The sequence below is a fragment of the Talpa occidentalis genome, unplaced genomic scaffold (genome assembly GCF_014898055.3).
Source record: "Talpa occidentalis isolate TD23 unplaced genomic scaffold, MPIMG_talOcc4v2.1 talOcc4.12, whole genome shotgun sequence".
In the NCBI taxonomy this organism is placed as follows: domain Eukaryota; kingdom Metazoa; phylum Chordata; class Mammalia; order Eulipotyphla; family Talpidae; genus Talpa; species Talpa occidentalis.
The window spans coordinates 54,040,686-54,067,945 of record NW_023601212.1 but is presented as its reverse complement, the minus strand read 5'-3'; the positions used below and the strand labels follow the sequence as shown (position 1 = coordinate 54,067,945).

Genomic DNA, 27,260 nt, shown 5'->3' with positions numbered 1-27,260 from the left:
GAAAGGGAAATTTGGGACAGTGGAAATAGAAATGTTCTTTATCGTGATAGGAGTGTGGGTTACACAGGTGTCTGTGTTTGTCAGAATTTATTAAACACAATCCCTAGTTTCTGTTCATGTTGCTGGAGGAAGCTAACATCCAACTCTGAGTTTTCTGTAGAGTTCTGAGAAGGCAGCCAGAAGAACTGCTTGTCCCTAGATGAATCTCCAAAGTTAGCGGGTAAGAGATGGAGGGAGATTGCTGGGATCCCATAAGACATCTTATGCTGAAATAGGAGATGCCAATGCAGAGAATAGGGGAGAAGCTACCAGACCATAGTTCCCCAGAAGGAGGAGAATCAGGATCAGAAAGGTTCAAGTCACATGCTGTCACTAAGGTGGTTGTAAAAATGGAATTGTAACCAGGTAGTCCTCAGGGAAAGGGGAGGTTCCAGGTTCCCTGCCCCACCCAAGGAAGAGTGGATTTGAGCTAGGGTAAGGGGAAGCCAAGCCGACCTGGAGAAGGCACTTGTGGCAGAGAGACATGAAGAAGCTGCGCTTGCTTTTCAGCCTTGGACTTCTACCAGGATTATTTATGATAAAATACACGTAATACATTTACCTTCCTAACCATTTTTTAAGAATAGAATTCATTAGTGTTTAGTATATTCGACGCTATTGCTTAGCCAATCTCTAGAACTCTTTTAATTTGCAAAACTGAAATTATAACCATTAAACTCCATTCTCCCCTTCCCCCAGCTCTTGGCAACCACCATTCTACTTTCTGTCTCTGTGAACTTGACTACTCTAGATAACTCATGTCCATGGAATCAGACAGTGTTTGTCTTTTTGTGGCTGAGATCTTTCACTTAGAAGAATGTTCTCAAAGTTCATTCAGGTTATCGCATGTGTCATCATTTCCCTCATATTAAAGGCTGAATAATATTCCATTGCAAGTATGGACCGCATTTTGTTTTCCGTTCATCCATCAATAGACACTGTTTGCTTCCACCTTTCGGTAATTATGAATGATGCTGCTGTGAACATAGGTGTACAGATAGTTCTTTGAGTTCCTGTTTTTAATTCATCTGGGCATGTCCCCAGAAATGAAATTGTGGGTCATATGTTAATTCTATTATTAGTATTTTGAGGAACTGCCAAACATTCCCATAGAAGCTATGCCTTTTTTACAATGCACAAGGGCTTCAATTTCTCCACATCCTTGCCAACATGTTATTTCTGGTATGTGTGCGTGTGTGTGTATGTGTGTGTGTTTGAATAGCAGTCATCCTATTTAAAAATGGGTGTGAAGTGTATCTCATGGTGGTTTTGATTTGAATTTGCCTAATCAATAGTGATGTTGAACACCTTTTCTTTAGCTAGTTTTGCTCATTTTTTTAAAGATTTATTTTATTTATTTATGTATACAAGAACTGGGGTGTAGGCCAGAGGTACAGGGGTGAAAGGAGCCACCACCAGAGACAGAGTGAGTAGCAGAACAGGCAGATCCACTGAAATACACTGCTGAGGGGAGCAGAAATACAAGAGAGACAGGAGAGGTCTGCTGTGCGGTGTGGGTTAGCTGGGGGGAGACGATGGCTTTGAACTCAGGCAAACTCATGCCACAGAGGCTGGCAGTGATAGCTTGATAGCACTGAGATTTAACCCCTGCGCCACCAGGGAGGCCCTCTTTGCTCATTTTTAAAAGTGGGGTTTTTTTTGTCCTTGTCATTGCTACATTCACCTAAATACTTTTTGAGGCAAGATAATATAATGGAGAAAAGTGTTATTTTGATGCTAGGTATTATACTCTTCATTACTATCCCAATCTTTTAAAACCCTTGTTATGAATGTACCTGATCTGGGACACTCCAGGAAGCATTTGCTCATGTCAACTTCCATTGATTGGGAACTGTTTACATTTCCCAGCCCCAACCCCAGGAAATATCCCCACACATATCCACTGGTATGTTTTCTTTCCTTTCCTTTTTTTTTAAGATTTATTTATTTATGCATACAAGAGCTGGGGTGTAGGCCAGAGGTGCAGGGGTGAAAGGATTCACTAGAGACAGAGTGGGGAGCAGAACAGGCAAATTGACTGAAATACACCGTGAGGGGAGCAGCGGGTGAGACAGGAGAGGTCTGCTGCATCTTGTGGGTCACCTCCCTGGCCAGGGATGGAACTCCTGCTGCAGTTGTGGATTGCTTCATAATGATGATGCTTAACCCCTTGCACCACCAGGGAGGTCCCCTTTTCCTTTTTGTTATCAAAACCTCCAGCCTTATTCTCTACATGCTGGTTTAACATAAGCAAGGCAGAATTCTAGGCAATGTATATGTCCAAATCCTAGGAAGTGATTAAGAATTTATGCAGTGTCCATTTGGTGGTCATGAGAAATATTGCTTAAAAGTATGTAAACACATGAATAGAAAATAGCAAGATATAAGCTCGTATATACATGATGTTAACTCTTCATTTTTTCAAATATAGAAGCTTTTTAATACATAGGAAAAAGGACATTTAAATTTTGGCAGTTTACCACAATTAAATGCTTTCTTGGATAACCACAAATACAAAAAAGAAAAAAATCAAAAAAAGAAGTTAGAAAACCAAGTGACCACATGAAAAAAATACATAAAAAATTAACAGCTTTAAGTCCACTTCAAAATAGGGCAGTTTAAGAATCCATAAATGAATGGATATTTGTATTAACAATTAAAATATACTGCCAGAATTCAGTGAACTTGTTGACAGAAGAGTGATTTTCAACCACTTTAGGAGGGAAGATATGATCCTTACCAGCATCTATGAATTTCTCAGTGGCCAGGGAAAGAAAAACCATAATCTCTTTTTTTTTTAAGATTTATTTATTTACGCATACAAGAGGTGGGGGAAAGGCCAGAGATGCGGGGGCGGGGAGCAAAAGGATCCACCAGAGAGAGAGTGGGAAACAGAACAGGCAGATTAACCAAAGTACTGCTGAGAGGAGCAGCAGGCGAGATAGGAGAGGTCTGCCTGGCCATGTGGGTTTCTCTCTGGCTGGCCAGGGATCAAACTCATGCTGCAGAGGCTGCGGACAGCTTCACATCTTGGCGCTCAACTGCCTGCGCCACCAGGGGAGGCCCATATGCTTAAATATATTTAAAACACAATTTAATCAACAGTCCATTTTGTTAGCTTGATAATTAGCTAGGGCTTATTCTTCTATGGAGAATGCACAGGACATCCCCATCCCAATGCTTCCAGCTTTATGGGACAGTCTTTACTTCTCCCTAAAGATCTTAATCATAATTGAATCTTTTTATTTAAAAGTGCAAGGGGGGCCTCCCCGGTGGCGCAGCGGTTGAGCGCTGGGTTGCGAAGCTGCCCGCGGCCTCAGCGGCGCCGGTTCGATCCCCGGCTGCTCCCTGGCCACTGGAGGAGGGTCCCACATGGCGTGCAGACCTCTCCTGCCGCCCGCTGCTCCCCTCAGCAGTGTACTTCGGTCCTTCTGCCTGCTCTGCTCCCCACTCTGGCTCTGGTGAATTCTCTCACCCTCCCACGCTTCTGACTGTACCCAGTGCATGTATAAACAAAACAAACAAACAAATAAAATAAATAAAACATGCCTCTATAAAAAAAATAAAATAAAAAATAAAAGTTCAGGGGCTAGTGGGCCTCCCTCGTGGCCTAGGGGTTAAAGCACAGCACTTAACACTGATGCAGCCTCGATCCCTGGCCAGGGAGCTAACCCACATATGGCGCAGCAGACCACTCCTGTCTTGCCTGCTGCTCCCCTTAGCAGGGTATTTCAGTAAAAATTGCCCTGCTCTGCTCCCCACTCTGTCTCTGGTAAATCCTCTCACTCCCCACACCTTTGGCCTACACCCAGCTCTTCTACACAATAATAAATAAATAAATCTTTAAAAGATATCCAAGAACTAGTAAAATTATGCTATAAAAATGGATATTGATATTGGGAAATAGCAAAGTGAAAATAATTTACAAAATATTATTGGGACACAAAACTTTTGTCACTAAAATAACCCCCCAAGGTATGTCTGTAGACATACATGGATAGTTATAGCAAAATCACTGAAACTACCTATACTAAAATGTTAATGGTGGCTTTTTCTAAGGGCAATTTTCATCTTGCTGCTCTGTGATTTTCCTATGTATTTTTAAGTCTTTTGGGATTGTATTTGTTAATTGTGATTAGAATAAAAAGAAAGGCATGGTTCTCAATCTTTTAATTATAAGTGCAATAGACTATGGTACAGTATGTATTTCTGGAACAAGATATGAACAGAAAATCAAAGGAACAAGTACACTATTATGGAACTCCAGAACCAGCAAGAGACATCTGGGACTCGAGGTCTACGGGGGTGACACAGGGTTGCCCCACATTTATTAGATGAGGAACAAAGGAATGAGGAAAAAAGAAATACAGAGATCTGAGAAGAAAAGGTGCTAGCAGGTGCTGAGAGGTTACCAAGTTTTAATTTATTTTTTTGCTTTTTTTTCTTTTGGAAAATAAAAGATGTGTAGTCTCCCATTGTGGCAATAACAAATTGCCAGAAATGTAGTGGCCTGAAACAACACAAATGTTTTTCCCTTACAGTTCTAGAGGTCAGAAGCCTGAAAGTGGGTCTCATGAACTACAATCAAAGTATTAGCAGGTTTATATTTATTGTGGAGTCTCCAGGGGAAAATCTGTTCTTTCTTTTTCCAGATCTAGGGGTATCTAGGTTCCTTGACTCGTGTTGACTTCCCAACAGTGGCATCACTTGACTTTGCTTCCATTGTCACATCTTCCCTAATCCTTTTGCCTCCTTCATCAGGACTCTTGTGATTACATTGGGCTCACTGAATAATCCAGGATAATCTCCTCATCTTAAAACTTCTTAACTTAATCACATCCACTAAGGCCGTTTTGCTTTGTAAGGTAACATATGCACAAGTTCTGGACATTACCATGTTGGTATCTTTGTGTTGGGGGAGGGGGTGAGGGAGTGAAGAAAACCAATATGTAAAGTTCTGTTACCTACCAGGTGCAACACAAACAGAACCATATCTAATCCTTCAACAACCTGGGAATTATATGCCAGGATTTGCTTTTAAAAATGAATAATCTCAGCCTCCATACAATTTGGGATTCTGCCCAAGGTCAAGTTGCTGGGATGCCCACCCAGATCCTTGAACCCAAGCTCTAGCTAGCCTACCCCATGATCTTGCCCTTATTCCTCGCTCCCACTGACCTCTACTCCTGCCTTCCAGTCTGGGGGATTTCCCCAGCAACCGCTTCCAGCTGGGAAGTCCCCCAGCGCCTTGAACAGGCAGGCTTAAGCTGCTGCTTCCCAATTTGTCCTGTTCTCTTGATGACAATAGCCATAACCTGATCCTAAGGATCAAACTTAGTGACTGCCTCTCAGTCTTCTTTTAAGTCTTCTTTTTACTTGCCCTCCTTTATTCAAAAAGCACTTCTTTGAGGTTATCGTGCTGGGTGCCAGAGCAGCAGGGAAGATAAACCTAAGCTAAAGCTGTCAGGGCAGTCTAAGTGATACCTGCTGTACCAGACACATGGACTACAGCATTGTAAGAATCCACCACAGAGAGTTCCAAGTCCTGGGAACTTGGTATGCATCTTTGTCATTGACCCTGAAATCAAAACGCAGGGGAAAAGCAAAGACTTCTTTTCTTTTGAGCTCCCCGAGGGACCACATATTAATCTTTGTGTGCTCTATAAATAATTAAAAATTGGAAATATTTAAACCATAGGCACACAGAGAGGAGCAGTGTCTGAGACCCACAAGGGGTTAAAAGCCACACTGAAGGCATCCAAGCTTTCATTTTGTCTCTGTTGTACCTAGCAATTGATGACATAAATATTTCCCTTGTTTTCATTGGAAGAGGATTGCTTAACCCTCAGTTACTTAACTTACCGAGAAGACAGTCGAGCCTCGGTTCCTGAAGAATTAGCAGGGACCTGTCAGTATTTTGGTTAGAAGAATCCGACAGAGAAGGACTTTAGGGTGACTGATGATGCTCTCTCTCATCATTGTATTAATTGTGAAGTACAGCGATGCCCGTGAGTATCCCAGGTTCTCTTTACTCTAAACTCAGAAGCTGAGTGAAGGAAACTGTGGCATAATGAAGAAGTCAGGGGCAGAAAAGTTTATTTATTAAACCCAGGATTTGTGGGAGCAATAGATGGCCTGAAAGTAGTCTGGTTTATGTGTGTAGGATTTTGAAGGCACTCATCTTCTGAGGTGATGGAAGCCCTTCTGTAAAAAATATTTGGGTCACTTTCTCACTTTCCTTCTGAACATTGTTCCCTTTCTTTTCAGCTCATATCCTTTCTTTACTTTTGTTTCTCCTCTTTACCAGCCTACTAAAGGAGAGTGTGTAATCATGGGGATGTGATAGGTATTTCAGGGTTATTGAATAGTAGAACAGATCCATTTTTCAGGTTTATTTCCTGTTACAGAGGACACAAACCCCACCTGTAACAAAAGATCTGAGAAAGATAAAACCGTGGTTCTGGACTTGTTTACCGAGTGTAAGACATAGCAACTGAGTAGAAGGAGGAGTTTTTCATTGTGTAGGGGCCCATGGCACTGGAGAGACAGACATTTTCTGTTGCCCCAAATACATGAGAAAGCCCACAGGCTGGAAGCACCTGGCTTCTTTGGCTTAAGCACCTGCTCTCCCAGCTAGGGGCTGGCACTCCCAGGTAGGATGGCAGGTAGTGACTAGAACTCAGGCTAGGCCACCACCACAGGAAGTTACTCTGGCACATGACAGGAAGAAGCTCTTTCAAATCATCTGTGTATTCCACCAATGATTGTGATGACCTACTGTGTGGTGGGCACTTTTGGGGATATTACAGTCAACAAGACAGGCATAGTTCCTGCTTCTATAGATATTTAATCCAGAAAAGTTCCACCATTCAAGCCAGAAATGGAAAAGATTGGAGGTAGGAAAGAGAAAGATGATGGAAAGAGCAAGGAGGCGGGTGGTAAAGGGTGATATTTCTACAAGTTAAAAGCTTATATATTACCATTATTTGATCCTCAAAGAATTCTTTAACAATATGACCACAATCCTCCAACCATAATCTTTTATAAGGTGGTCTCACTAACCCTTGGGCTAAGAAAATATCCCCATTTCAAGATGAGGAAACCCAGCCTTGAAGATGTTGACTCAGCTCACATGATGAGCTGATTCCAACATAGACACGGGTCTTCCAGCTCAGTCCAGGGCTTCCCCACAATTTCACAAAAACTTTGAATGTAGACACTTAACACTTTGATGACTGGTAGGATCTGATAGAAAATAAGTCAGCTGTGAAATAGAGGAAAGATTCTTTTGTGCTAGTTATTCTCCTTTTGACTCCTAAAATCCCATCTTTCTCTGTCTCATCTTGTGCCTGCTATAGACCCCTCCACCCATTCTCTCTTGCAGACTGTTTTCTGTTTGGGCTCACCTAATGGGAGGTGCTGAAGGCAAAGAAATCAGGGAACAGGAAAGAGAGGTTGGGGTATTTCTTTCTTCCTCCTCCCCCTCTTTCTATAATGTCTCTGGTGGCAGCTGTGTCCTCTGCAATAAAGTTTTCCCTGAATAGCCCCTTCATCATGGTTCTAGTACCATCAGGTCTTGGTAATACTGTTCTACTTTTATCTCTGCAACCCTAGGGGTCATAACAGCTTCCCATGGCTGCTAGCTTCTGGGTGCCTCATCATCCCTCTTATTCCCTTAACCTTGTCCTTACCTCTGCAAGGAGACCCTTCATTAAGGTTTCTTTATGTGACTCATCTAAAGGGAATGCTGTTTCTTGCCAGGATACTGACTTTCTTGAACATGGAGGGATGTTGACAGAAATGGGTTTTGGGAAAAGACTTGGTCTGCTTGATGTTTGTGTCTAATGCCGACCCTAAGTAGGAACTTGTAGACTTGGAAACAGGAAGCAGGAGGAGATACCAGAGTGTTTGGGTTTATAACTCCAGGAAATGTCAAGATAACTCCAGTGTGTTGTTTTCATTGACTCTACAGCCTTTCAGTTGACTGTTCCTTCCTTTGTACTTCCATAGCTCCTGTTCACAGTTCTGTAGTTATCTATTTAGAAATACCTTTCCTTTAAGGATTGCCTCATTTTTCTCTTCTTTATTTTCCCAGCACTACTTAGTAACCAATGGGTACTTAATAAATGCTTTCTGAGGGAAATTATGTTCAGGGATAATGATCCTAAAAAGTTGAAATTATCTAACTGTGAGCCATGGAGAACATGGACAGCTATAACAACTACAAATTCACAACTGTGGTTTCCTGTTATTGCATAATTTGTATGAAAAAAAAAAAAAGGTGCTTCGTATGTTAGAACTCACCCTGTTCTTCACTTCAGCCTGTGTGAAACTGTGATCTGGTGATGTGACCTAGGACAAAGAAATGGTTGGTCTCTCTTGCATAGTCATATGTGGTCTGTGTGTTAAATCTTGAAATAACCAAGATCAACCTCTTGATATTACTCATAATTCCATGGATGTATCATTCTGCTATCTCAGTATGCTTCATGAATAATGGAACCTTTCACAGGCAAAGACTGATGGTGAATAAGTCCTCTAAATTGTCAACCAGGTTTATGTCAAAAGACACACTTGCAGATTATCTTATTAAAAGTGACCTTGAGTTCAAAGTGTTAACATAAGAAAAATATGGGCATTGGTTGTAGACTTTATGAGACTTCAGTCTGTTTCCATGGAGCTGTTGTCAGGTACATGTAGTAGAAATTCCTCAAGACAATGTTTCATTCCCCTAAGGCCCTCTTCTTCTTGGTTGACATTAAATCTATCTAAATCTGAAAAATTAAACTCATTGTGGATTTTCTTCTGATTAGTTGGAATCTTTCTATTTTCACTAAAATGCCTTGACCTCAATCTTTTTACCCTAGAGGATTGCCAGGAAACAGAGGGAGGAAGCCTAGGTTAACAATCAAACACATAACTCTTTAATGCTTGTTTTGTGAAATCCAAATTGAGATAGATGACAGAGGACATTCTTTCTGATGTCCAAATTTATATTTATTATGGAAAACCTTTCAAGAATATACATATCATATCATATTTTGTTATCAATTCAATGAATCATTGAACAAGAATAAAATTCATTAAATTGGAATTCTTCTGGGAAAAATTAGCCATATGGTCATTATTGTGTATAGAGAGTACTGAGAAAACCCCATCCGGGTGCATTTATTCATTACCCAGAGCTCTACATGGTCCTAGTGTGGTCTCCATGCTATTCCTCAAACATATGGAGCATCACACTCTCCTTATGGACTCAGGCATTCCCGTCTTGTTCTTCTACCATGGCTCACTTCCTCCCAGTATGCACGGCTTTTATCAAATGCTGCCAGGCCAGAGAGATCTTTCCTGGACTTTCTATCTAAAAGATCAGCCCTCTTTATACTCCTTTCACTGTTATATTTTTCTTCACAACACTTATCACCACCTGATCTTGAATTACATACTCATCTAGCCAGTCTCCCTTTTAGAAACTAGCATGGAGGGCTCCAACTTTGATGTGCTCCTATCCAATGCTTAGCAGCTAGGACTGGATCTACTGGAAATTCAGAAAAGAATAAAACACACAAACGGAGATGCTGGGAACCTTCCAAAAGATAGCCTTAAAAGAGTAGCTAAAAGGTCAGGCTGTCACTTTCAGCATTTTCAGGCCCCTCAGTAAGTTCCTGGAGTTAGGTGTTAGAATGCAGACTAATGGCTCTTACTTTCTGTAGAACTAGCCACATCACTATATAGTTTGAGAAGTGTCCAGAGATTCTCTTAACTAAAAATGTTACCGTCTACTCATTCCCATAATGCCTAACATTGAAAGCGTAGTTTCCAAGAATCACAATGATTTTGACTGTATTAAGGTATTGCGTTACTTGGGAGGGCCAAGAAGTAATTGGAAACATTGACCTGGTTATCCAATAAGGACCCATGTGACTTGTAGGAAGATCTGGAGCCTGGGCCCCAGGGACTAGGAAATCAGGACAGTGAGTCATCCTGACACAAGAGGGCAGGAGAGAGCAATGGTATCAGGGTGAGGAGCCTGGAAACAGCCAGGGTTGGGGAAGCGCTACACCATTAGTGCTAATTGGGTGGTCTAAAGCAGATGGGCATCCCAAAGAAGAACGCAGAGTATGATTCCTGGCTCCTCCACTTATGGGTTCTAAGGATGATCTTGGGCAATTTTCTTCATCTCTCTACATCTGTCAAAGGGTTACTATGAAGAGTAAGTGAAACTCATGCTTGTTAATGGCTTAGCATGGAACCTAACACATGGTATGTGTTCATGAAAAACTGCCCTTTTTATGGTGATTTAGGTGCTTCACAGGTCATTGAAGGTCCAACTTCATGGAAGGTTTGCCGCCTCCTCCATAGAGCATTTCCAGATCCTTGAATGAGAGCAGGATCTCTCCACTGAGCTGCTGGATTATTCCATTGGCACATCTTTTGTGTATTTACTGCCTGCTGCCATGTGTTATTGCTTTGTGTTTATTTATGCTATGCATGTTGGTTCTCCAATAAGACTAAGTTCCTGGAGGGAGGAGTTCCTGTAAGTTCTGTAAGTTCCTGGAGGAAGGAGATGGTGTCTGATTTGTTTTTCTCTTCCTGACATCTCACAATTCCTTGTATTGATATTTGGTCAATTCTCAATAAATATAAGTTATCTCCATTGATGATTAGTCTTCCGTGATTGGCTACCTGGATGAATACCTGAGGATACTTTATCAAGTGTCTTGTGAGCCAGTGATTGTCACAGGCTTTGGTAAAGATGTCCCAACTAGTTAATCTACAGGTTAAAGGGTACATAGTTTAAGACAATAAAGTGAGCACTGCATCTGGTCTGAGAGCCATTTGGTTGTGTTATTCAGACTTCCCAGCAATGCCCACCTGAGGTTATTGGGACAGGTCAGCAAGATCTTTGAGAAGCAGCTTAACTGTCCTGGTGAGAACACCAAATTCAAATAGTAGATTTCAGCTCTATCAGTGAGTGAAAGGAAACATTATTTTAGCGAGGAGAAAGAATCAGAAGATAAGATAAAATCCTATGAAATAGCCTTTTTGTCTCAAAAATGGTCAAATGTAGATCTTTCAAATGATTCTGCCTTCATTGTTATACCAGAAATCCAGTCATCTGGGCTATATATCCTGCAGGGTATAAATTATCACACGGTCTAATGTTTTATGAGGGTACCATGGCCTTTCCCCTGTCTCTTCTGTTCTGAGTTATTGACTTAACATCTGTCAGGCAACTCCCTGTCACAACTGATGTATTTTGGAAGTCCAACTATGTATGGAGCAAGCATGACTTGTACCTGTGGTTACAAGTTACCAGATGGGTAACCGGGCCGGGAGCAAACAAAGGGGACAGGGCTGTGATATCCTGGAGCAGAGCCACGCCACAGCTGCACACGGACTGGATGGGCACATGACCGGCAGATGGAGACCAGCCTTTAGGGACAGGCCAGCCTTTGAAGTCAGAGCTGGCTGGCGAGAACTCCTATTCCCCAACCGGGTTAGACAGAGATTGAGGTTGCAGAAAAGGACATTCCATTGTACTTGGACAGTATTGTCAACATATCCTATTTCTCTGTCTACTTCCTATAAACTCTGGATAATATTTTTGTGAAGTTTTATCTTTGTAAGAAAGGGAAATTATATGAATTGTAATATTGTGTTGGGAAATAGTGTTAGTGATACTTAGACTAGATCGTACCATTAAACAGTAAGTAATGCCCCAAGTTGTTAGTACATTTTTGTTTTGTTTTTTCTTATTAGCATCTACTAGTAAGGTAACCCCTGAAGTCATATAAGGAACCTCAAATTGCAAGGCACATTCTATACTAATCCAACTTAGTTTAATAACACAGACTCTGCTTAAATTCATTCTTCCTTCTCTCCCAGTCTCTGCCTGGAATTTGATTTCTGTGAGGCTTTTTCATACAAATAACTATCAAAGTAATTCCTACCTATTTCTTTTCCCCGTACTTCCTCAGCTGCAGCCACAGGCCTTCTTGCTGCTCCTGGAATTTACCAAGTATGTCCTTTCTGCAGGGCCTTTGCATAGTCCCCTTCTCTGAATTGCTGTCCCCAGCTTTCTGCCTGACTTCCTCACTCTCTGCAGGACCTTGCTCAGAAGTCACCTTCCCTAATTATTGTTGTTTAAAATATACTACTTAGCCCCCTTTCACCTTGATTTTCCTCCACTTTTCTTTTTAAAAACATGTTCTATATTTTGTGTATAGTGTACTGTCTGTTTTCCTCTCCTCTCTCCATTAGAATATCTGCTCCATAAGAGCTGACATTTTTATCTGTTTAGTTTGCTATGTCCTCAGGTTCTGGAACAATGCCTGGAACAGAGGAGGCGCTTAGTCTGTTGAATACACAGACTAAGAAAATGTGAGAACTAATGTTCCCCATTTGTTCTCCCTTTGCCTCCATCTTTAAATAGTCGCCTATCTGCAGCGTAGCCACAAAACCTTTCCAGATGTAGAGAAACAGAACTGCTTCAAAATCGCTTGCAGACTCAAACCTGTACACCTTTTGCAGACTCCAGACTGGATGTAAATTTTATTTCAGTTCTGTTTCCCATCCACCAACCTTCCCTTTATGGCAAGTATTTTTAAAGTCCAAGTTAAATAGACTTTCAGTCATTTCAGCATATTTCATTATTTCAAAGCAAAGAAGTGTTTTGCCAACAATTTAATTCACCAAATATTTACCAAGCTCTTACCATGTGCTTAATTCCCTATGCTGGATCTCGCAGGAAACAAAGGCAAAAAGCTAAAACTCTGTTCTTAAGTGCCTTAGAATTGAGAAGCCATAGAAGGTAAGTAAAAATAAATAGAACAGAAGGCAGAATGTGGTAACTATTGGCTCTTGTTTTCATAAGAACCCATGCTTTTATGATGAGAGAATCTTAATCCAGCCTCTGAGACTTCTACTGGATTGCCGCCCAACCCAGCCCCCCCCCCTCCATGGGAAGGAAAGGGGGAGGCAAAAAGACAAGCATGCAGAGGGGCCTTGTGCTCTGCTCAGGCCTGGGGGAGCCAGCTCTATCTTGCTCAGCGCTGCAGCAGACATTCAGAATACAGCTTCCAGGCAGGCATTCATGAAGGGGTTGGGGTGGGGGGTCTACTCAGAACCCTGCTCCTCTGAGCAGGGAGAAGGGGGAGAAAAGTTGCACTGGTTAGAGAACTAATGCAATCAGAGGACAGGGGCCCAACCAGCGTGGTTCAGGGAATCCTGTCTCCCTAGTAGTTAAGGTAAGGGAAAGAACCTGACCTTGGGATGGTAAGGGCCTGACCTTGGGATGTTCAGTTCTAAAACTAGATCATCTGTATGTTATGAATTCTTTCAGAAGCAGTTTTAGAGAAAAGAAAAGTAAAATACATTGTGAAAATTAAGGGGGAGGCACGAACATCATTAGATGGGATTCATTGTGAGGAATAGGAACCTGATGCCCATCCAGGGTTCTCTGCAGGTGCAGGGGCCACCTGGGAAGATCCAAGTGTTAGGGGAGGTCAGAAAGGGCACAACAAATTAGGTTGGCAATCTGAAAGGGGGAAGTAATGTCAAGTACAGCCTTTACACACAGGCAAGAGAGGCCCCTGCACGTGGACTTGACCCCACACTTCAGAGAGGCCCTCTCTGATTCTGACCTTTCCAAATCTTCCCCACATCCCAGAATGAGGAGCTCATGAGGCTGCGAGGAGGGCTCAGCCTGTGTCTGTACCACACTCCAGTTATCTAAGACTCTAGAGTTTGCTGCCCTGGTGATTCGGAGCTGCTTTCTTTGGTGCATCCTCCTAACGATGGGCTGTACCGCTGGTGGAGGGCTCTGCCAGACCTGAGAGATGGCCAGGAGCCAGTGTTTATGGGTGGAGCCTGAACCAGAGATCAGGGGTGTCCGAAGGTGAGCACAAGGCTGTTGGCTGGGTTGGATGGAGCAGGATGGGTAGAGAAGGAGGTGGGGCTCGGGCCAGGGGCTGGAGGATGGAAGCCCATTTTCTCTGTTACCTCATTCAGGTTCAGAATTTTATAAACACCAAGACTTGTACATTGGAACTTGGACTGCAGAGTCATATAATGGGATATTTGCCAAGATCAGAGGATAGAACATATTTAATGGTTAGGTACCTTGATTTATTCCTTTCAGATACCTGGCGCTCTGGTATGTGGGTCTCCTCAGTCCTCTTTATGCAGCCATGCAAATGTCAGGGCTGGTCCTGGGAGTATCTTTAGAGATGGTTTTGATGACTGGGAAGGATTTATTTAGGTGAGTTAGGGTGGCGGGAAGTAGTAAGGCAAAGGCATCAGAGAGAGGTATTTCCAGAACACAGAAGGCAGGTACGGGGAGAAAACCATTGTACTACACACCTTCTTTGGCCAGCTCCCTGGCATGCCCTGGGGGGCCTGGACCTTCTCAGCCTGGGCTCTGTTCACCTCTCCAGCATCATCTCTCCCCAAGGCCCACAGCTGCCACTGACCCCACCATGTTACTCTGAAAACACTTTGTCTATCTCAGGCAGACACTGAGCAACTTGGATGAACTGAGGGAAGTTTCAGTGTGAAGTGGCTGAGAGGACCAAAAAGTTTTGCTGTATTTTATCTTATTTTTGACCCTTAGTGATGATCATAGTTCTCATAAGGATATTTGACCAAAAGGAGAAGTAAAGAATGAATAAGAATATGGTTGACAGAGGTGGTTTGGTATAATAGAAAAAAGACTGTGCTTTAAAACTTTTTTCTCAGGAGGCCAGAGTCCTTTTGTAGGTTCTGTCTCTGACTGGCCGTGTGTGTGTGTGTGTGTGTGTGTGTGTGTGTGTGTGTGTGTGTGTGTGCGCGCGCGCACGGGTAGGTGGGGACCCTCATTTGTGCACACAGAGCCAAACAAGAGGTTTGGGCTATCATATCAGGGACAGCCCCCCGGGGGTTCCCAATGAGTGGTTCTGAACCTTTCTCCCTGAAGACCAAAGCAGAACTCTAGTCGCTTACAAGTTTATATTATGTTCAAAATTTCATCCTAAAGTTTCCAAACCTGAGCAAAAGTGGCTAAACTCTTGGGCTGGAGCTCTTAAGTCCTTGCCAGGCCCCAATTCCTGGGGTTCCCTCATTCTGGAAGAGAAAGTAGCAGCTGGGTCCCAGGGAAATGGACACAGCTGGACCTGGAACTGTGATGTGTGGAGTAACCAGACAAGGCCATGGATCTGGATCTGGATCATTTGGGACTCTAATTGTCTTCTCTCTCTACTTCCCTCCAGGCAATCACTCTCTGAGATATTTTCGCCTGGGCATTTCGGATCCTGGCCAAGGGATACCTGAATTTATTTCAGTTGGATATGTGGACCTCCACCCGATCACCACCTATGACAGTGTCTCCCAGAAGAAAGAGCCAATGGCCCCATGGATGGCAGAGAACCTGGCGCCTGATCACTGGGAGCGATACACTCAGCTGCTGCGGGGCTGGCAGCAGGACTTCCTGGTGGAACTGAAGCAACTGCAGAGCCACTACAATCACTCAGGTGACCACTGCTTTCTCTTACCAGCCCCCACCCCAGCAGGCAGCAAGGTCCCCAGAGTGACAATGAATGCAAACAGTTGCTGATTTTCACTCTCTCTGTGGCTTTTGGCAAAGCGTGGGCAGTGTGGTTGACAGGGTTCAGAGCTTGCTATCTGCCCTATGCACCTTCCAAATTGCCCATCTCTCCCCAGGACCCATTTGTCCTCTGCCCCCCACCTCCTTAGTCCATCCCCTTCCAGGCTTCTGACCAGTATTCTACCTTTACCATCTGAATTTGGCCAATCTGTGTCTCATTTCCTGATAGCTATAGAGCTGCGTGCTCATGCATAATAACTATGTGAAGTCTCCCAGCAATGTTTCTTCCTCCTGCATGGTTCTCCCTCCTCCACTGCACTCACAATATCCACAAAGTTGATCAACGAATCATTTCCATTATAGGAATAACTCCTCAAGGCAGGCATTATCATGTTTGCTTGGCATGCAGTTAGTACTCCATAATATCTGTTAGTTGATGGGTTTACATCACTGGAACCACGTGGAGGCTCAGGGATGCTGTGGCAGGCCTGCTGGTGATGTATTTTAGGGGAGAGGATGCTTCTAGCTATGCTCCCAATCACATCGCCTGGGAACCCACTCCCATGTCCCAGTGTAAACACTTCCTGGTCTGCCTGTGTGTTACAGGGATTCACACTTACCAGAGAATGATTGGCTGTGAGCTACTTGAGGATGGAAGCACCAAGGGATTTCTTCAGTATGCCTATGATGGACAGGACTTCATTACCTTCAACAAAGATACCCTCTCCTGGATGGCTTTTAATAACATAGCTCAGATCATTAAGAGAGCATGGGAGGCCAATCGGCATGAGTTACAATATCAAAAGAATTGGTTGGAAAAAGAATGTATTGCCTGGTTAAAGAGATTTCTGGAGTATGGGAAGGAAACCCTACAAAGGACAGGTAAAGAGAAGCAAGACCACCTTGGTCCTGCATCCTCAGAGTGTTGGTTTTATATACAACTGCCTCTAAACTAGGTTATATTCATTCTATTCTAAAATAGATCTTGTTAGTTGGACCATTGTGATCTATAATTCCCCATGAAATATTTCCTCAGTTACTTTTTATTTATCACAAATGGACCAGTCTTAGTTGTCACTGCTGGCATCCCTCTATGATATGAATTTCTGCAGCCCCTTTGAGAGTAAACATGTCATGATCTATTACATATTTTGTTTCTGTTACAGTCACTGTCTTAGTCCATTTCAACAGCTGTGACAAAAATTTCACAGACTGGATAACTCATAAACAAGAGAAGTTTACTCCTCACAGTTCTGGGGCCTGGAAGTCCAGGATCAGGGTACTAGCATGGTTGGATGGGACCCTGTTCTGGGTCACAGACTGCCCACTTCTTGCTGCTTCCTCACATGGCACAGGAATGTAGAGATGTCTCTGAAGCCTCTTTTATAAGCCACTGATTCCATTCATGAGGGTTCTACACTCATGACTTAAGCATCTTCCAAAAGCGCCATTTACTAATAGCATCTCCTTTGGGGGATTGGGATTTCAGTGTATGAATTTGGGTGGTGGAGACACAAATATTCAGACCAATACAATCATCAAAGTGCCAACCCGAATACACAGGCAATTTACACAGCTGAACTGAGATGGTGGCTTTATCAATTTACTCTAGCACAGAATAGAGAAAAAGGAGGTCTGAGTTCTAATCTCTAATCTTTTACTAAATTATCATTTACATATTTTGTAGCTCAGTTTTCTCTTTCTGTGGCTCTTCAGAGTATTTTAAAGTCAACAGTAAGTGACCCTGACATGTTTTTCAAATATACTTGGCCCTTGAACAAGAATTTTAACTGTGTGCATCCAATTATATACAGTTGTTTTCAATACATATTACCAATACATAAGTCATTATACCTGTAATTAATATGAATTTCATTCTCATACTATATTTTATTTTTTTAAAGATTTATTTATTTATTTATTTATACAAGCACTGGGTACAGTCAGGAGCACGGGAGGGTGAGAGAATTCACCAGAGCCAGAGCGGGGAACAGAACAGGCAGACTGATGAAATGCACTGCTGAGGGGAGCAGTGGGCCAGACAGGAGAGGTCTGTCGAGCCATGTGGGACCCTTGCCGGCGGACGGGGATCGAACCGGCACTGCAGAGGCTGCGAGCAGCTTTGCAGCCCAGCGCTCAACCGCTGGGCCACTGGGGAGGCCCTATATTTTCATTTTTGATGTCTAGTGTTGTTAGTAATATGTAGAGCATTGACAGTATTTGGTATCCTATAAGACAATGTTGATGTAGGTAATGCTAGACAATTCATCTTATGAAGAGATGAGGTCAATTCAGGTTATCAATAAATACAGTATTTGTATTACAATACTTGTAAATGTATTTTCCTTCCTTATGCTTTTTTTTAAAAGATATATTTATTTATTTATACAAGAACCGGGGTACAGGCCAGATGCGCGGGAGGGTGAGAGGATCCATCAGAGACAGAGTGGGGAACAGAACAGGCAGACTGACGAAACACACTGCTGAGGGGAGCAGCATGCGTGGCAGGTGAGGTCTGCACGCCATGTAGGACCCTCGCTGGTGGCCGGTGTTCGAACCAGTGCTGCAGAGGCTGTGGGCAGCTTCGCAGCCCAGTGCTCAACCGCTGCACCACCAGGGGAGGCCCCCTTATGATTTTCTTTTTTTTTTTAATTTTTTTTTAAAGATTTATTTATTTATACAAGAACCGGGAGACAGGCCAGATGCGCGGGAGGGTGAGAGGATTCACCAGAGACAGAGTGGGGAACAGAACAGGCAGACTGACGAAACACACTGCTGAGGGGAGCAGTGGGTACGACAGGAGAGGTCTGCTGCGCCATGTGGGACCCTCGCCGGCAGGCGGGGATCCAATCGGCGCTGCAGGCTGCAGACAGCTTCATAGTGTGGCGTTCAACCTTCTGAGCCACCAAGGGAGGGCCCCCTTATGCTTTTCTTAATAACATTTTCTTTTTTTTAGTGTACTTTAGTGTAAGAATACAGTAAATAATACAAATAACAAAATAAGTGTTAATTGACTGATGTTATTGGTAAGGCGTCAGATCAACAGCAGGGTAGTAGTAATTCCGTTTTGGGGTAGACAAAAGTTAAAAGTATAAAGGAGCCCTGAGACCAAGAAAGTGGGAGAACTTGTGATTTTTGGAGTTTTGACCACACAGAGGTAGAATCAGTGCCCCAAACTTTTGAGTTATTCAAAGGTCAACTGTACTCAAAAGTTTTTCTCTTCCTTAGAAAGAGAAATATCTTTTCCCCATTTGTCATTCCCCAGCACATTGTTCTAGTAGGAAGCACACAATATATAAATTTGCTGTTGATGGGGGTTCTGGGCCATTCTTAGTTTTGATATTTCCTGCAGTGAATGAATTAGGAAACATGGTGTCAAGTTCTAATAATATATGCTTGGTAGATAAGCTTTATCTGTTTAACTACGGCTTCTTCTTCCTAGAGTCCCCGCTCGTCAGAATAACTCGCAAAGAAACTTCACTGGGGAATACTACTCTTTTCTGCAGAGCTCATGGCTTTTACCCCCCAGAAATTTCCATGATCTGGATGAAAAATGGGGAAGAAATTGTCCAAGAGGTGGAGTATGGAGATGTTCTTCCCAGCGGGGATGGGACCTATCAGATGTCGATATCAGTTGAGCTGGATCCTCAGAGCGGTCATTATTCCTGCCATGTGGAACACTGCGGCCACCACCTGTTGCTTCAGGCCCACCAGGGTAAGGATGGGGCTTTGTCCACCTGGGGAGTGAAATGAGGAAAGGGGGTGAACAGGAAGCCTGGATCGCTATGTTCTTTAGGAAGAGTCTTTGAAATCAGAAGTTCTGTCACATTTTTGGTCTCAGCACTCCTTTATACTTTTAAAAATTACTGTGAGGCCCCAAAGAGCTTTCATTTCTGTGGGGGTCTGTCTACTGCTTGCTATATTACAAATAAAATTAAAATTTAAAAAAATTTAAAACAAACATATATTGCATTAGACATCAGAGTGATGATGTCATCATGTCATGCAACGTCTAGAAAATTCCACTGTACACACTGTATACTTCACTGAGAAACTGAGATTAAAAAATATAAAAGGGTGGGCCTCCCTAGTGGCACAGGGGTTAAAGACAGTGCTGTCAAGCTATCGCCAGCCACTGCAGCACAAGTTTGATCGCTGGCTGGCTAGGGAGCAACCCACATGGCACAGCAGACCTCTCCTGTCTCACCCGCTGCTCCCCTCAGCAGTGTATTTCAGTAGATCTGCTCCCCATTTCCTCTGGTGAATCCTCTCATTTACCCCACAACTCTGGCCTGTACCCCAGTTCTTGTATGCTTAAATAAATAAATCTTTAAAAAAAATTAAAAAGGGGCCTCTCTGGTGGTCTAGGCCTTAAGTCTCAGCGCTATCACCACTATACCTGAGTTCAATCCCTGGCCACAATGCTATCCCACATGGCACAGCAGACCTGTCATGTCTCACTTTTTGCTTCCCTCAGTAGTGCATTTCAGTATATCCTCTTCTGCTCCCCACTCTGTCTTTGGTGAATCCTCTCATTCCCCCACACCTCTGGCCTACAACTCAATTCTTCTATGCCCCCCCCCAAAAAAAGTCCTTTAAAAAATAAATTAATTAAAAGGGAAATCGTGACTTAGATCTCGGATTCCCTGAAAGGGTGTTGGGGACTCTGGAGCATTCAGCCCATACTTTGGGAACTGCTATTCCTCTGTTTTCAGTTGTTACCTTAAATGGAGCTGTGAACTGAGAGGTGACAGTAGGGAATAGGGTTGGAGTGTCTGATGACCCCAGGGATAAAATCCCCAAAAAGTTAACATGCAAGGAGAGGAGGACTTATGGATTTTTCCTCATTTGCTTGCTCTCAGAATTGGAAACCCTCCCAGTGGTGGTGAAAGCTGTCCTTGGGTTCACTCTTTTGGCCATCATTGCCCTGCTTGGAGTTGGTGTCCTAGTCTGGAGAAGGCAGCGAGGTGAGAGGCATATGGAAGAATCCTGGAGGGCTGCAGACTGTCTCTCCTACAACTCCAGAGACGTTTAGTTTTTGCACCTGCCACTTGAGCTCCATTTAGAAATGTGTTGACCTTCACTTTGGGGTCAGAGAAGGACCTGGAACATCTCTCCCACCATGTAAGCACATGGTTCCCTCAAGAATGATATACTCTGCAAATTTCTGCTTTTTATCTTGTGGAGTTTGTGAATTTGAGTTAAAATTTGTCAAGTGTTAAGAGAAGCTTGACAAAACAGGCTAAAAATGTCAATGCTGGCTTCTTGGATTTTGCTGAATATTGCATAATTTATTTTTGAGTTATGGGGGAAATGCATGTATCTAACTAAAAACTCTTTCCTTTCAGAGAAAAATGGAGTTGTTTACCTTCCTACAACCACGCAATGATTGGAGATAACTCTTTTCCAGTTGTCTTTCCTGTAGGAACGATGGCTTCTTCTATCTTTGTGGACTGAGGTACAGTGATCAGAGCTCTTGACCACATTCGCAACAGACTTGGATATTATAGGATTGAACATTTATGGCAGGAAGACAGGAACCAAGAAATTTTCTCTTGTGGTTTTTTTTTTTTTTTATCTAAAAGGACTGTCAGCTTTCAAGCTCTTTTGATGGACTCCTTTATCACTCTTGGCTCTAAATGTAGCTTGTCTCATGACACAACATTTTCCTATATCTCATTTGTCAACAGTGGTTTATGAGGAGATTGGAGAATCTCAGAACTGGAAGGACTCTTATGATCAGGGCAGGAACTGTCTTCTACAGTGCCTTTGACTTGAGCATCTAGCCTCCAGTTGAACACCACCAGAGAAGGGTTCCTCTCTAAAGCATAGAAACACCTTTCTCATTTATCATTTTTCATGAGAATGTTTATTATACAAGAACTGAGAATATTGTGGGCACCATGACTAAGGCCCTACAGACAGAGTGGAGTTACCCCATGAGAGTAGCCAGCAAGTTTCTACAATGGCCTGATCATTTTCTTAAATTTTTTTGTTTTTTACATCATTGTTCATTTTTAAGCAATATATGCTTCCCCCACCCCCTCAGGTGTAGTCCCCATAGAGTTTCCTTCACCAATGCACCCAGCACCGTCACCTCAGCCCCCTGTGCTCCTCCCTCCCTTCCCTGCAGGATGTCTCTGATTTATAATTGTCTGTTTTTGCTTTGTTGTGTTTTGTATTGTTATTATTTTTTTTTACACTGATGTCTTATTTGACTACCCTATCTTCCTGCTATAAGTGAAACCATCTGATATTTTTCTTTTTCCTTCTGACTTATTTCACTGAACATAATTCCTTCTAGCTCCATCCACATTGCTGCGAATGGCCTGATCATTTTGTACATTTCCTGACCTGAGAGAAAGCAAAAAGGCCCCTGTTCTTATGGAAACTCTAACTGGAAACTTGGAATATTGGAAATATGCCTGGTCAGATCATGGAGGTGGTCTCATTCTTTCTGTCTTTTGTGGGAAAGTAAGCTCAATAATTGTCAGACATCATATCACTTTTAATGAATCTGCAGAGACCTGGAGCCCATAGCAATCTCTAATGTCAAAATGATAGTCGGTTTTTGTCTCAGAAGTGGATTCAAGTCTAATTTCTGTCCTTCTAGAACTGGAAGCCTTGTATAGTACATCCAGTCAGCTAAAATTATCTGAAAGGTTTTGCATAATCCTATCACAGAGTTTATTTATGGCAATCTATTTTTAAAAAATTTATGTCATATTACATAGTCTGTTTTCATGATGCCTTCTATGTAGTAAGAACTCAGTAAATACTTCTTGAATGAACCAGTACAGTATTTTAATTAGCTAGTCCTCATGTACCAGAGCAAAGGAACAGTGTCATCTTACAGTGAAGTCATAGAGGGGAAATAACTCACTCAGGATCGTATGACATTCCAGGGGCCCAGGATGAACATTCCAAGGACTTGTCTGAATTCTTCAAGGGTATCAGCAGCATTAACATTCTTTGTTTAATACTTTGTCATTGCCTTGTCTGTGAGATTAGGGATCATAAACATTCTAACCACACTTGCCCTACCAAAACATTTAACAGGGAAAAGGATAGAATTCAAAGGTTCTTACATGAGGCACCATTTTTGTGAAGGCCGTCTTGGGGACTCAACTATCTGATACCTAACGTATTAATTTTTTATTCATAGAGCCAGTAGAACTGTTATATGGTCTGGATTTTTTTTTTCTATCATCATTTGAGTATTTTGTTAGTGAATGTTCTTAAAATACAAATTCCATCACTTCTTATCCATGACCTTAACCTAGGAAGCATATGAAACCATTTCTTCTAAACGGTTTTACCTCTCCCTCTCCTTTCTTCCTTTCAGTGTTAGCTGAGTCTAGTAGGAAAGCTGGCATTTGCACCTTGGTGGGGGTGGGGTGTGAGAGAATGTTTGGGACCAGAAGGTTCTGAGTCTGTTGGAGCTGGACAGTTGGAGCTGAGCAACTGAGTGGCAGCTGGAGGCCGGGTTGGCCTGGAGCCCTGGCAAGCGGAGCAGGGCTCTGAGGCAAGCACCTTGGCCACAGCAAAACAGGGGCCAGAGGGTGGGAACAACCAAGGAGAAAAACAGCTTCGAGAAAAGAGCTTCTCTTCTGGAACATAAATTCAGGGAACAGGAGGCTACAGGACGAAATGGGAACCCACCAGAATGGAAAAGGAAGTGAAACCAAGGGAAAAATAAGACATTTCAACCCAAGCTAACGCTGTCTCTGCTTTTTTTTTAAATTTCCTTTTGGGGTATCAGTGTGGATATCCCAAGGTGGATGTGTCACCCTAACTGGGTTAAAGCACTATTTTTTTTTTTCTGAGCGACAAGATAGTAGTATAAATAGAGAATTCTGGGAACGCATTGAGGAGACACTATCTCTTAAAGGTGGGTGACAATTCTGGGGAAATTTGAGGAGTGCAGTGATAAAAAGTAAAATATTTGGAGTCCTGTCAACTGCTAAAACACAGCCCCTTGTTATACCTCAGAAGGTCTAGAAGCATGTACTCTGCATGTTATTCACAATACATCTACAAATATATTATCTGTGCATACAACAGGAAGTTGCCAAACCAGATGTAACCCCAAGGCTGAGTACTTGGGCTGGCTTCCATCTTTCCTTTAAAATACTGTATTGGGGCCTCCCCGGTGGCGCAGCGGTTGAGCGCTGGGTTGCGAAGCTGCCCGCGGCCTCTGCGGCGCCGGTTCGATCCCCGGCTGCTCCCCGGCCACCGGAGGAGGGTCCCACATGGCGCGCAGACCTCTCCTGCCGCCCGCTGCTCCCCTCAGCAGTGTACTTCGGTCCTTCTGCCTGCTCTGCTCCCCGCTCTGGCTCTGGTGAGTCCTCTCACCCTCCCGCGCTTCTGACTGTACCCAGTGCATGTATAAACCAAAAACAAACAAATAAATAAATAAATAAAACATGCCTCTATTAAAAAAAAAAAAAAAAAAATAAATAAATAAAATACTGTATTGAGCACTGGGCTGCGGAGCTGCCCACAGCCTCTGCAGCGCCGTCGTTCCCCAGCCGCCGGCGAGGGTCCCACAAAAAAAAATAAAATAAAATACTGTATTTGTCATTGATTCCTGAGGAGCCAGAAGGTTTGAAGAGGAAAAAGGCAAGCTATTTTAATCCAATTTAGACCTTTGCAACTGAAACTGAGATCCAATTTCAAAGATTTGTAAAGACACCCAGCCTCATGGACTTGAAACCAGTCTATAAGGTGATGTGTTTATGGGTCCAACGATGAAATTTGTAAGGCTTGTTTCCTGCCACAAGGAATTAGTGGTTCTTTGTGGCATTGTATACCCTTTTTTAATTAATGCCAGAGTTTATTTACTCCAATTTCTTACTAATAACCTGCCACAGTATATTGATACTCATTGATTCACAGACTGCATACTCCCTGAGACCTGAGAATCCAATGTCTGCCCCATAGTGGGCACTCAATACATCTGCACATTGACTAGACAAATTTCTATAACACCTACTATGAGCCACACTGTATAGTCATTAGAGCCCAGTGACATTTTGAAAACTAACAAATTCAAAAATGGCTCAGACATATGCTTACAAGCAAATCAAGCTTAGATCGCAAAAAAAGTACTTAAGAGATGTTAATCTAGAACATATTTCTACAAAATAGATACTGAGTTTTATAAGAAAAAATATAAATCTGACAGTGGCCTATGTGGTAATGCTATAAAACAGAAATAGATGGATAAAACTACAGTGAGATGGGCGGGCCTACATAAAAACATTCCATTAATGAAAGGAAGACAGAGAGAAGGGAGGGTTGGAAGAGCCAAGCACCTTCTTCTGGCTGCAGCAGCTGGGCTGGGCTACCAGGACCAAGGGCCAGTTGCAATGGTGACATCTAGGAACTCAGATGTCCAGTGAAAGTAAGTTCTAATCCTCTGGTTTCCTTTGCCTTCCCCAACTGGACAACCCTCTCTAATCCCCTCTCAATCAACTCTCTCTAAACCCCTAAGTGCTTTTTGGCTTTGCCATGCAGCTGACACTTTGCTACTCTGTGTTGGCATTTATCTGTTCCTGCACAGCTTATCTCTCCTGCTAGACCATAACCCCTTTAAGGACAGGATTTGAATACCATCAGGGTTACGGTAAGTTATTTGGCTTCTCTGAGCCTCAGTTTTAGAAAAAGGGGGTTATAACTACCTGGTTCCCTGAGCTCATGTGGGAATTATATGAGATGTGTGTGCACAGATGTGTGTGTGAAAGCGCATCACACAGGGGAAGGCACATGCTACATTTCTTCTCCAGATTTTCTCCAGGATGACTCCCTGTGTCCCACATAAACACAGCTACTATTTATTGATGCTCATTGTGAATAGTTCACATGTATTATCTTATACCTCATAACAACTTCAGCAGCAGGTCTTATTATTCCTATTTCACTGAAACCCAGAGACGTTATATATCTTGACAAGGTCACAGTTAATAAGTGGTAGAGGCATAATCCAATTCCAAGTCCCTGTCCACACACAATTTGTGTTTTTTCCAGTACACTCTCCTGTCTGCACACAGTAGGCACATATTTGATGTCTGATGAAAACTGTAAGGTATCAGCTACTCAGAACTATGTTCTATAGAAAACTTTGGGAACAAAAGAATAAATACAAATTTTCAATGAATCAGAAAAGAAAATCCTTTATAAATTTGTGAAAGTCTGAATCTTTTGCTTAGCCTTTGATGATGGGAGTTTAAAATGCTGCATTAAGACCAGTCAGGCCAAATGAAGCACAGAGGGGATTGTCATACATTCACGGAATCATCGTCCATGAAGCCTATGAAAAGATTCATTACTTGTCAGTTCTTGGCAGATGGGAATAGCCAACCAAGATACCCAAAGAGAAATTAAAGGCTCCTCACCTTGCAGAAAACTCCCTAAGTCAGTGGTATACAGGATTTCAGAGCTGGAAGATTGTTTGTGGGTCCTATATCAGCTAAATTCTCTCATTGTACAGATGAGAAAAGTGAAGCATAGATAAAATTATGTGCCAAAGAAATCCTGAAGCCAATTATAGAACTTCGTTTTTACATGCATGTGGACAACATCATTACTCATTAGGAAATGGAAATTAAGGCTGCAATGAGGTATCTCTGTATACCTATAATAGCAGCTAAAATAAAAAGTAGTGACAATACAAAATACAAGGATGTGGAGAAGTTGGATCACTCATTGTTGGTGGGAACGTAAAATGGCATAGGCACTCTGGAAAACAGTTTGGTCGTTGTCTTAAAAATTAAATATATATACTTACATAGCAATTACACTCCTGGGAATCTACCCCAGAGAAATGAAACCTTAGGTCCGCATAAAAATCTGCACACAGTTCATACTAGCTTTATCTGTAATAGTCTGACAGTGGAAACAACGCCACTGTCCCACCATAAATGGTTAAGCAATGGAATATGTAGTCCATGGAGTACTACACAGCAATAAAAACATGCAACAGTTTAGATGACTCTCAAGGGCATTATGCAGAGTGAAAAATCTCAAAAGATCACACACTTAATTCCATTTCTATGACATCTCAAAATGACATACAGCTGGAAAACAGATTAGTGGTTTCTAGGGTTAGGGATGTCTGGAGAATTGCGGGGCAGGAAGTGAGACAAATGTGACAATAAGGGTCAGCATGAGAAGAGAACACTTTATTATGATGGAATAGTCCTGTATATTGATTACATGAATCTATACATGGGATAAAATGACATAGAACCATATATATGTAGTAAAGTAGTATCAGTTTCAATATAGTACCATATTTATATGAGACATATCCCTGGAGGAAACTTGATGAAATGTAAATGGGACATCTCTACTAATTGTGAACTTTTTGTGAATCTCTATTTAAAAATAAGTTGTTTTCCATTGAAGGTCACTATGATACTAGGAATGATCTGCTTAAATATATGCATGAAACTAGTTCCACATAGAGAATGGTGTAAGGGCAGGAATGGACACGGTGCAGGTTTTCTGGTCCAGCAGACCGGGTAAAGGAGGAGTCAGCGTCCTCAGTGGTTTTTTGCAGGTCTTTTATTGGGATTTACCCAGTACACAGCAGGCAGTATCTCTCTCTTTCTCTCTCTCTCTCTCTCTCTCTCTC

At 42.5% G+C, this 27,260-nt stretch overlaps 1 protein-coding gene across 6 annotated transcripts in view; it reads left to right on the top strand.

Annotated features, from left to right (window-relative positions):
* LOC119241213 (major histocompatibility complex class I-related gene protein) overlaps positions 1-23,789 on the top strand; it is a 28,947-nt gene extending 5,158 nt beyond the window's left edge. For 2 of the 6 annotated variants that reach the window (XM_037506343.2, XM_054693431.1), the window contains exons 2-5: positions 15,288-15,548; positions 16,229-16,504; positions 19,065-19,337; positions 20,485-20,964. In XM_037506343.2, coding sequence (XP_037362240.1) covers positions 15,422-15,548; positions 16,229-16,504; positions 19,065-19,337; positions 20,485-20,657 — 849 coding nt within the window. In that variant the 5' untranslated portion in view covers positions 15,288-15,421 and the 3' untranslated portion in view covers positions 20,658-20,964. The other 4 variants (XR_008551136.1, XM_037506342.2, XM_037506341.2 and 1 more) reach the window with 4 other exon arrangements.
* Positions 23,790-27,260: the final 3,471 nt, after the last annotated feature.